General features: G+C 41.1%; 1 protein-coding gene across 3 annotated transcripts in view; it reads right to left on the bottom strand.

Annotated features, from left to right (window-relative positions):
* The window catches only part of ARHGAP24 (Rho GTPase activating protein 24), a 183510-nt gene that overhangs the window by 148011 nt on the left and 23427 nt on the right, over positions 1-12072 (bottom strand). For all 3 annotated transcript variants that reach the window (XM_053941794.1, XM_053941792.1, XM_053941793.1), the window contains exon 2: positions 4506-4705. In XM_053941794.1, coding sequence (XP_053797769.1) covers positions 4506-4685 — 180 coding nt within the window. In that variant the 5' untranslated portion in view covers positions 4686-4705. The remainder of the gene's footprint in view (positions 1-4505; positions 4706-12072) is intronic.

The raw sequence follows: 12072 nt of genomic DNA, 5'->3' as shown, positions 1-12072 counted from the left end.
TGATATTTGAAAAGCCATGGCACTCAGATGAAGTCCCAGGTGACAGGAAAAAGGGGAACTTTGTACCCACCTTCAAACAGGGCAGAAAGCAGGACCCTGGGAACTACTGACCTGTCAGCCTCAGCCATGTGGCTGGGAATATCATGGAGCAGATCCTCCTGGAAGCTGTGCTAAGGCACATGAAGGATGGGAAGGTGATTTGAGACACCCAGCACAGCTTCACAAAGGGCAAGCCCTGCCTGACCAAGCCTGTGGCTTTCTGTGATGGAGTGACTCCATCAGTGGGCAAGGGAGGGTTACAGATGTCATTTATTTGGGGCTTCTGTAAAGTCTTTAACATGGTTCCCCACAGCATCCTTCTCTCTAAATTGGAGATAAATGTATGTGATGGTGGACTGTTAGGTGAATAAGGAATTGGCTAGATCCAGAGGGTAGTGGTCAAGGGTTGAGTCCCAAGAGGTTGAAATTGCATGATCTTCAAGGTCCCTTCCAACTCAGGTCATTCTATGATTCATTCTATGATTTTTCCAGAAAGTAATACTTCAAAATATATTCTTTTTGTACATCAGAGAACATCTTTCCCTTACAGACAAAACAGTGAGCTGTACTTAAGACTGCCGTTGCCACTAACTCACTTTCAGTCAACAACCAATTCAAATGTCACATTCAAGATTGACACTTTTCCACTTCAATCCCCTGTCCCTTCCCAGGGCTCGCCTAAGATACTGTGAGCCACTGAATACCTTCCAGCATTACTTAAGCTGAACAGTTAAGAGCCTATAAAGATCTTGAGGATAAAAACTGCATGGCAAACTGTTCAGGATGGGATATAAACTGAAACAGCAGACCCTTGTCAGCTTTCAGACATACACCAGAAGTGTTTCCTGAAGGCTAATTCATAGTTTTTCAAGATCTCTCTGCTGTAAACACCTCAAACTCAAGTCCATAAACCAAGCTGAGTCTCAACAACATTAGAGGTGCCTGAAACTCAAATGCTGTTTAGACTGGATGAGCTTGTCCATTCTTGTTCATTTACAACCTAACACAATGATGTTCCATCAGTACGAGGCACCAAGCTTTGCTCCCACTTCCTCAGTAACACTGGGAGAGTGAGACAGCAAAATTGCAAAAAGCAGACAGTGCTCCAAATCTCCCTTCTGTTGATCACAAAACCACAGAAAAAGCACAATGTCTCATGAACTGGCACTGACTTCCTCCTCCCGGCTTCAGTCAAGACCATGTCAACCCTGACACAGCTGGAGAGGTTAACCATAGGAGAGAAGAAAGGAAGAAATGAATTTTCATGGGCTGCATTTAAACAACAGCTGTACTGTGGAACAGGGAACCCTAAATTCCGATTTCTTTCAGCTGCCCACATTTCAAGCTTGAAGAGTTGACCCTCAGATCTAGCATAATACTAGCTTTCTAAAGCACAAAGCAGTAAAAAGAATTAAGAAAGGAAAATCCAGTATCACTTCCAAGCAGTAGAGATAACACAGATTTATCAGAAATCGGATTTTATTCCTTCACATGGCTTACTCACTTATTTGTTAGATTTTTTTTTCTCCTGTTGAATTAACTAGATTATTGCTATCCAAACACACATCTTCAGTAAACAGAAATGCCATCTTTGCCAGATCCTCAGAGATATTTCAGGGATTTCAGCACAAATGACAGATGCTAATTTATTGATAAAACATTACAAGGCAAAGATTCATGTGTTTGATGATAATAAAGAATCAATGACAATTCACTGACCTTGACTATAACAGCTGTGCATTGCTTTTTCTTCTGTTCTTCACAAGCTCTGCGTGCCTGTAGGCACAGCTTGGCAGAGGCAATTCCCCGCTCTCACACTGATCGTTAATGACTTTTAAATTTAATAGCCTTGACGCCAAGGAGATGTACACACACTGACTAAAGCATATGTGGTACCCATCTCTGTTACTAGCAGGAAATGAGCCTGCTTCAGAAATTCCAAAGCTTTTACTGATGGTTTAGACACAAAATGTTCCTCCTTCTCTTTACTCCCATCACACAGAGTCACCTGGAGAATAAAGTCTGACAGATCGTAACATTTTTCTAAAATTTGGTTCCATTCACATCTCCCTCACTTTCAAAAACACAAACATCATGGCATGGTATCTGTTATAGACTGAACAGAAGCCAAGCCCAAATGTTAAGCAGACTGGTGCTCAGGACACCTGCTGAATTTGCACCAGAAACTGCATTCTGCTTTTCTCTGATTCACATTAACACGAATATAAGCTATGAACATAAGCTCACATGCTTCTCTTGTCCTCTCCTACTATAGTTCTTCCACCTTCTACTAATATATACATATATATATATATATATGTATACACACACGGTGTGCAATTTGAATATCCCTCAGTACAAGTAATCACTGCTCTCTGCCTCTTTCCAAACACAACCAACCAGCAAGCAAAATAAAAACTACAATCTGATTTGGAACAAAACCTCATTAACTTTCTTCCATTATGTTATTGTCTAAAAGAATTACTGTACATCTGTAAATTGTACAGACTGTACAATCCAGTAGTAAACAAAGATCCAATATATACAAAATACAATAGATCCAATATAACAAAATATGCTTGCCATTTCCTAATATCCCTATGCACTGAAAATTCTTCTTATCAGTGGAGTTCTTTGCTCTAGCTCTCCAGAGCAAGAACAACAGGGTTCCCAGAAGGTCATAGTGATTTTCTTGTCACAGTTAATGCAGCAAACCCTTCAATGTAATGGGAAAAAAATAGTTCTGTATAGGCATTGAACCTGGGACATATTTCAGGCACTGACACTTGTGCAGTTTGTTTCGGAAACATTTCAAAAGCTATACCAAGGTGAGCTATTGACTGAATCTAATTTGGACAGGCCCATTAATTTTCCAAACCCATCGGCATACTTTTAAGTTACACTTCTCTCAGCGCTTTTCCCACCCTACTTTATATTTCTTTAGGAACTTGCTTGAGACAAAAGTGGAAAATTCAAATAAGCTTTTCATTATTTCACAAGCTGCTATCTAACCTATCTCAAGTATCAGATCAGACTCACCACCTCCATTTGAAAAAAGGGAAGCAGCAAAGTCAATAGGATATTTCTGAAGCCATTCCATGGGTCAGTAGCAGATGGACAAGAAGAAAATTTGGGCTCTGGGCTGTAGAAGGTTCCATGAAACACAGCATTATGCTACCTCTTAAAAAGCCATGAAGTCTTTGCATGCAAATATCCTAGCAGATATCAAGTACTAGGAAGCAGAGTTATATTCTGGAAACCCAGGATCTGGCCCACAAACATTTTACTTTGATGGCTGCTTTTTACACTCTTGATTAAAAATATATATAGTGGAAGATATGCTGTATTTCCCAAAAATTATGAAGTATTTCATATTCAAAGTAGTCATCATATCATACAATTTATTTAAATATATAGTGTGTTATTTGATTAACCTATACTAGCTGAGATAATTTTATGGGAAAACAGCTACCAAGGCTGTGAAATAGGTACTTAGAAATTAACTCACACTTTGGAAACCATTTCCTCAAGACTGAATACTTTTCTTCATTATGTGCACCACAATGCAAGCTGTAAAGCTCAGCCAAGTGTCATGACTGTTCCATACAGGAAACTGGGTTAGGTGGGTTTTACATCTCTGAGAACTCCCTGTGAAACTCCATGCAAAAGGTATGCCATCAGAAATTTAGTAGCCATCAAAAATGTGAGTGTGATGATCATATTTTAGTACCTGCACAGAAGTAATTCACAGATATCAAAGCTTTTTTTGAAAGTCACATACATCTGGAAAATCATTAATACATGAGACTATCATACCCCTGTAGGTGCTAGCAGGAGATCCTTACTATCAAAGAAGCTCAGGCCTGCCCTGACCCAAGAGGAAGCACTGTTTAACTCTACTCCTATGGCACTCTGGGGCTAGGCAGCCCTGAAGCATGCTGATGAAAAAGCTAAATAAATAGGAAAAGAGATGAGGGTTAAGGAGCAGTAAATCACCACAGCAGAACCAGCCAGGCACGCACCAGTCTGTTCCGTATTACAGATGGCAATGTATTCAGGCTAGGGTCTTATTTGGGAAGACACAAAGCAGGGACACGCTGCATAGTAAGCAGAAAAAAAAACTTAAAAAAAAAAAAAGCAGTATCTTCTCAAATACAGCTTATTAATCTGCCTCAGTCAAGTCCATCTGACTGATGATTTTTGCTACTTGAACTTCCTGTATACTTCTCTCCTTTTAAAATGCAGAAATGAGAAAACCTGACCTGGGAAAGGAAGTTTTAGAAATGAGTCTGATGGGGAAACCACATTAACTGCCAGGGCCTGACTCAGTGCAATCAAAATGCCAAATCCAACACTGAGTCAGTGACAGAGATGGAGAAGTTTGGTGCTTTACACTCCAGACGATTCTGCTTGCATTAACATACTTTTCTCCCTGACCTCCCATCCTATCTCCTCCTTTCACTTACCAAGGGCTTGGTTTCATCTTCATCTTTGAAATAGTAGAGCTGGTCCCCCTTGAGGACAAACCAGCGCGTGTGCCACGTCTTGACAAAGCCCCCCTGCTTCCGCAGCCACCCACACTTGATGGCAACATGCTGCCCTTGGCTCAGGGCAGGAGTCTCTGAAGAGCCATTGTGTTCTTCCATACTGGGAATGGGCAACTGTCCTGTTGGGCAAACAAGAGGAAAAGGTAAAATTATTACATTATTGTCCAGGCAGTAACTCGCTCCTTTCAACACAGCTGGAAAAGAAAGACCTCAGCTACAGAAGTGTGTTAGAAAAGCATTTGCCATCTGCCTGCTTGTTCTCATACCAGCACCCCCATCAGCTGAGAGAACTACTACTCACCTGTAAAATACTAAAATAATGATGAGCTGCTAAAAAGCAGGCTAGAGGCAAAAGTTTTGTTCAACTGCTATGCAAGACATTTTGACCAGCACTGAAGAAGACATCAGCTCTTTCTTAGGGTGAGTTCTGCTGCGTTACAGGCAGTAACAAGGAATGAACTTCGAGTACTTCCTCAGACTAAGGAAAGCAGCTGACTACTGGAGGTCCCCATTTAAAATTCCTTGGCAGGCTTAGGGCTTTCAGGGAATGTTTAAAAAGCCTCTGCTTCACCAAAGCTGAATTTTCCTCCACCAGACAGGAGGGTTTTTTTTTTTCTGTTATTATTGTTGTTACTTCTTTTACTGAAGTCCATTTAAAGGAAGAGGGACAGCAAATACACGAATAGTTGCACATCACCTCGAACAAGCAACCCCTGACTGAAGTGAGTGTGTGCCCAGACACTTGTTACAGACATCTGGCAAATCATGAAGAATTTTGGCCCATCTTAAGGCACAAGAACTGTGTCAAAACTAGAGCTGAATTGTGGAACTATACTTGACAAAAGTTTCATGCAGCGTTTTGGCCTTCTTGAAACTATACCTTTTAACCATTTCTGGACAGTCATGACTCTTCCTGATGGATTTTGTACATATAATCATGTAGTAACATGCTTAAGCTTCACAGTCAAAAAGCTTTTCCTGATCTCCTATTCAGTCTAGAGCACAAGCAAACAATTTTGAGTTGCAAGTTCTGGCATTTCCAGTTAAAATACAGATCAAACCGAAACCTACATGTACCAAAAAGTTTATACCTAACCAGAATAAAATGTGACTATGATCACAAACACAACAGTGTGCAAAATCAATCATGAAATTTCACTAAGTGTTTGAGGAACAACATGTTTCTCTTCTTTCCAGACTACCACTGGAAATCTCTTGCCTCATCAGGAGCTTGCACAGCTGTTAGGGCCCAGAAAAGCTGCCTTCTTAGATAGCTTTTTGTTTCCAAACATCAGGTTGGGAAAAAGAATGAAATATTCTTGACATTGCAGGCAGCAAACATCTCTGACTAAGAACATTTAGGCTTCAAAGTTCTCACTTTGGCTAAGTGGGTTAGTGAGTCTAAGGCTGGCACTCCTGCTCTAGGTCCCCTACACAGCAACAAAACCTTCACTGAACATCATGACAGGGTATCAGCTTTGCCATTGCAAAGGGATGCCCTCAGTTTCTAAGGCAGACTAGAAACACAGATAACACACTCATTTGACAGATGAGGCATCCCTCTGACAATTAATACACAGTGTTACATCACCATAAAATAAATCACAACAACAGAAGGAATCAATAGATTCCATCCGAAGTGGTTTTCAGCACTTTTTTTGCTTTGGCTCCCTTTTCCTACTGCTCACACATCCCCTTTGGAACAACTTCTCCAGTTGCCACCTCTGTTCTGTGTTTACAGCTTTTTCTTTTAATACCCACACACAATTTTCACATCCCTGGTCTGGGCTGGATCCTGGAGTCTGCTTGCCATGATTACAACTCCTCAATGACCTGTGCCACTGAAGTTCACAGGCCTCAACCCAAGCACAGAAGTTTCAGCAAAGTACAAATTGCAGGATCAAAACTTAAATCACTTGGTATTCTTCTCAGAGAAAGGAAATCTTTCTCCTGTCTCTTTAGGGTTCACCTAGAGTCACCCAGAACACTTGTACTGTGAGATTTACTTGAGCCAAATGGCACCACAAAACATATAAACGTGTCTGGCTCTCTGCAGAGCAGATAAAGATTTTTTTTTTGTGTGTGTCTGTGGTTACAATTGCAAGGACAAAAACAAACCAGCTGACAAGTCCTCAGACCACAACACCCTCTCACCAAAAGGAAATGCACCCAACTCATAATTGGCATTTTCTGAATATGAACAGGAAACTCTTGGATGCTGCTGGGTTTTGCTTGGACCAAGAAGCAGCCTTCCAACTCACACCTTTAGAAGGTGAATTAGTGAAATATTTTACGGAAAGCATTGTAAACAGCAGGTAAATTACTGCAACCGACAAAAGGAACAAAATCATTACCCACAGGCTACCCTGTGCTCCTTGGTGCACAACTGCTAAGCTGATCAGCACATCTCTGCTGCCCAGGTAAGCCTCAAGGCAGGGACAAAGGAGTTTAAATACAGTATCTATGTGTGTCACTGCAGTGCTGAAGACATCAGGTCCCTATTACACTTAACACCATAAACAAGAATCTAAATACCAAAGTCAAAACCAATTAGATGTTTGGATGAAAGACAACTTTTTATTTTCTTTCATGAAGTCACATGCCAATGATGCTGATATCAGTGTACAAAGTATATGGATTTTTATCTAGCCAAGGAAGATGTTAATACATCTCCATCTCTTTGTCCGGTAAAATTTCCATCTATTTCTGCAATATTAAAACACATGAGGTGTAGGAGAGACAACAGGTCTACTGCTCCCAAGTCCTCACAGGACAGTGTAAGATCTCCTTTAAAGCAGTAATATATCCTTAGACATGCTCCATCCATCCATCCAAAAAAAAAAAAAAAAAAAAAAAAAAAAAAAAAAAAAGCTGTATTCATTAGTGATTTAACTCTCCTTAGCAGTAAAAAATTCAGCCACCTGACTTGGTTGCATTTAGTCCTGAGATTAAGTTTATTTGTTGTTTTCCATATACCCTTCCCTTTCAATGTCTGCCTACTACAAACCAGACTTGGAATCAGAAATTCCAGCAGCTGGCTCACTTTCACTACTTGTTTTTACAGCTGTTTCAACACTAAGATCATAAAAATAAATTGCAGAAATATCAGGGTGCTGGCACCGATGCAGAGAACAGTGAGGTGCAAACAGTATGTAAACAACACATGACAAAGTGTGGAATTACATCAACATACTCCAAGTCCTCTCAGTCTCATAAGAAGAGGCAGAAAGCCATGAATTTTCAGCACTAAATGAGAATATTCCTCAAACTCATCTTCTCAACAGGAAACACAACTTGTACCTGCTGCCAGAGTCAACTCTACTGACTTGGCCAGCCTCCAATTTAGGTAATGACCAGAACTGAATAAATTCTATACAATATATTCATTTGGGGCTGCCTGTGGGCTCACTCTCCTGGGCTTGTCTGGACATCGGGAGCGCAAAGCAAACAAAATGAGAAATGTTCCCTGACACATTGGCTCTGCATCAACATCTCCTGGTCCATGGAGACCATCACCATCTACCACTGCTGGCCTCAGTCCAACCTTCTTCTGCTCCCAATAAAGCCACTTGCCTCTCTCACTGGTCTGTCTAGAAGGCAACTAACTGCACTTATGTTCTCCTTGCCAATGTGGAAGGTCTGTGCCGGCAGCAGGCACAGAAAGCAGGGAAGTGTTTCTCCTCAGCTACCACTCACTCAATACTTGAATTATTAAATTGGGCATCTCCCCCAGAGCCCAGCATTTTGCCAGGAAATAGTCAGAGAAACTCATTAAAGCACACCAAATCCAGTTATAAGAATAGTCACAGGACTGAATGAAGATGATCTGTTTGGCAAGAAACCCTGGTGGTTTGCAGTCAATGTTTTTCTTCCCACTGAAATTTCTCATGGCCAAGATAGCACATTTCAAGCATGCAAAATATCAGCAGAGTTCACTTCCAGTAACTCTTCATCTTTGCCACTGCTCAAATGCTGTTCTTTGCAGCCCAATGTCAGCCCAGCACAAAATGGAAATAAGTGGGAAGCTGCCAGAGTGCCTGCCCCAGATCCATACTCTTTCAGCCCGTCTCTTCTAATTCCCTTGCTCTCACAAAGGAGCAGGCACACACAACACTACACAGACATGACTTCTCTACACCAAACACGTGGACAGATAGGCAGTAAGAGGCTGCAATTTTGCAGCAACAATAGGATTGGTTATTGATGAACATATCTGCCAAATACATATACACACAAAATTCATAGAAGTTTTTGTGACACAATGGTGCTATGTAAAACTAGATTAACACTTCAGCACTTACACCTCTTTCCAAGTGATGTCCAGTTTTGGGTTCCCTTCTCCTAACAAGCTACACAGAGCCTAAGTGCCTGAGTTTATTGGTATCTTTCAGGTTCAGAGTTCCTGCCTTCAACCAATGAGTTTCCTTTCAATTTATTTTTTATTTAGTCTTGCTCAGTAGCAACTTCATAAAAACATTTAGTATGTGAAAACACTGTCAGCATTCATCTTGCTCTTAAGTCATCCCAAGACACCTGAATCTCTGCTGAAACAGAGGCACAAGCTTGTAAGCAACTGCTGCAGGAAGCAGAAGACTAGCCTATTTCCCACCATCAGGACACTTCAAATCAGTTGCTACTCATCTGTTGTGTCAATGGGATATTGCACATGGAAGGAAAAACATGTCAAAGAGGTAAAAATATACTTAATAGCTTTCTAAGCTCATTTTCTGTTTGTGCTTAGCATTTTTACATTGCATGGAGCATGTCTCAGTTTCTGTCACTGCCAGGAGAGATTTTACAGCATTTCTCTCTCACTCTTTTCCAAACCTGCAGCAGTGCACTTGCCAGTAGCTTTCTTCCACAAACTTTTAGAACAGACATTATACATTTATCCAAAAGGTTTTCTGAGACACCTAACAAACCTCTTGGAGCACTGGCAGTAACGATCCTAGGCACAGATCATCTGGCTGTTCTGCATTCCTCACTCTCACTTTTGTCCTAACAGGGACAGCCTGAATGTATGTGGCTTGAAAGAATTTTAATTCCAAGGCCTAAAGAATTGCTCCTTAGGCAATAAAAAACGGTGAGAGGTGTTATCAGCAGTCAAACTGTAGCAGGTGATATTCACTGCCTGGTGAAGCTGAGGGAAAGACATCATTACTTTTTCAATACATTTTGGGATCAGTTCAAAAACCAAGACCCAGTAACTCAGCCAGAAAATTGAGGGCTTGGTCAAATACAACTCCTTAGTACCTCATTTGCATTTTCATGTCAGAACCTTCTAACACATTCTTAGACCAGCCAAAACCTTTTAGAAGCCTGCTGTTTTCTTACAGGAATCCAAACACAGCTCTAAACAGCCCAAATAAAACGAGACTTGAGGATTTATAAAGAATGTAAGACTACATTCAACTTCTTGTAAATTACAACAGGAGTTAGTTAGCAAATTTGGTCAGGGACTTTTGAAAACATCCATTTCTGCATGTGTATATTTATTTTCTGTGATAATGACTAGTGTTAGTAAACACGTGCATAGTTTTGTAAAAGCAAAGCAATTGCAGCCTTTCTGTTACTGCAGCATCACATCAGACTGTCAGATCAGCATTTGGAGCAATTTTCACAGCTTTAACTTTTGCTGCCCTTGCCATTCGGTCCTATTCTGTGAAAATCCACACAGCAGCTTTCTCCTTTCTTGTCCTCCCACCACTGCTGCGGCGGCAGGAGTCATAACAAAATTGCAAAGCTAAGAGCACTTTGTTGATTACAGATTCTCTCCTGACATCTAGAAAGGACACTTGGTTCTCACCATCACTTCCTAATCTCACTAACTTTTTTGGGTGGAGATGGACTCCACCTGTAGAAGACTTGTGTAACCGGCAGACACTTGCACACAATCCGTCTGGGTGTCATTGCTGCGGTACAGATACACCATACCTGATTTAGGAGTGGCTGCAAAATGTCACAGCACAGGGAAAGGGTTTTGAACAACTTCAGCAACAACTTCCAAGGATAACACTATCTCTTTTATGCTTTTTTGCATGCTAACCATTATGTATATATCCCCCCAGCTTCTTCCTCACATGGTAGCACACAGTTGCGAGACAAGGTTGCTGCTACCAAAGCGATTGGAAAAGTGAAGGTGTCCCTGTTCATTGCAGAGGGGTTGGACTAGGTGACCTTTAAAAGGTCCCTCCCAGCACAAAACTATTCTATCATTAGAATGGAGAGGTCCTTAACCTTCCAGGTTTCTGCCCAGACTTCCATTTCAAGTGTCTTATTCTGCACAAGCTGCAATGCTAGAGGTGAACTGCATACAGCAGAATATCAGCTGTAACTATCTGGAGAAGCTTTGAAATCTACAGGCAAGGCAATAAAGAGCCTCTGATAGCTGAAAGGGTCAAGTGATGCAAGATGGACAAAAAAAATGCAGAACAGCTGACAAGTCTCAGGAGCTGAAATACTGAGCAGTGAAAAGGTCAGGGAGCAAGTCAAAAGCAGCATCTGGAACAGCTGAAAGACATTTCAAGTCCCAGATGTCTCTTCCAACCAAAGGGTAACACTGCCTCTGAATATCTGACACTGGAAATACATAAACCCTGTTTACAACTTCATACTTTACATGGAGAAAGTAGTCATAAGGGCAGCTTAAATGTAACTTAATTCCCACACGTGAGTGGTGAATACTTCAGCAGATACTGGCTTCACTTACAAAAGAATTGATTAAGATTGTGCCCAAGCATGATCTCAGCAGATGATCTCTCAAAGTATAAAAATAATCTCTAGCACCACTCTTTGTTCTTAAAGACTGGTGGCAAAAAAACATCTGAGTACAGATGTCAGCAGCCCTCTGACAGTGAATCACTGAGAATGAAACAAGGCTGAATGCTTTTTTAGGAAACCCAACACAACAGGACTTTTCATGTTGTCCAATTCACAGCAGTTCAGACCTTGCACATTCCTTTTCAAACTGACCGAGAGAATTAAGATGCTACAAATGACATTCACTAAATATGCTGCCAAGCAGCAAAAATACATTCCAGTTCGTCTATGGCAGCAAAAGCCTCCTCCCAAATCTGCTGCAGTACTTGCAAATCAAAGGAGCTCACAGGTTCTGCAGAAAAAGTTTGTAGCTGCTGGAGAGTGGGAGGAAGAAAGACAAGTATTTACTGCCTGCAGCACACTTCGAACTCCTCTCTTGGTCAGAGCAAATGTAGTCCCAGCAAAGTCCCAACTTTGGCAAAAAGAGTACCGGCAAGTACTGGCTAGCAACATCTCTCCAGATACTCAGATGTTCAGAGCAGAAGGAACCTCATCTCTGGGTGCCTCTATAGAAGCCTCAGGGGAAACAAAGGAAGGTTCAACCCACCTCAACTCAGCACACAATGACCTTTAAAGTCTTACATTAGTTCACATTTGACAAACAGAAATCCATGGACTTATTTTGAACCTATTTGCTATGAACGTTTCATGCAAAATTACTTCCTCT

Source organism: Vidua chalybeata, chromosome 4 (assembly GCF_026979565.1).
Source record: "Vidua chalybeata isolate OUT-0048 chromosome 4, bVidCha1 merged haplotype, whole genome shotgun sequence".
NCBI classification, from domain to species: domain Eukaryota; kingdom Metazoa; phylum Chordata; class Aves; order Passeriformes; family Viduidae; genus Vidua; species Vidua chalybeata.
This window is presented reverse-complemented; position numbering and strand designations above follow the sequence as displayed.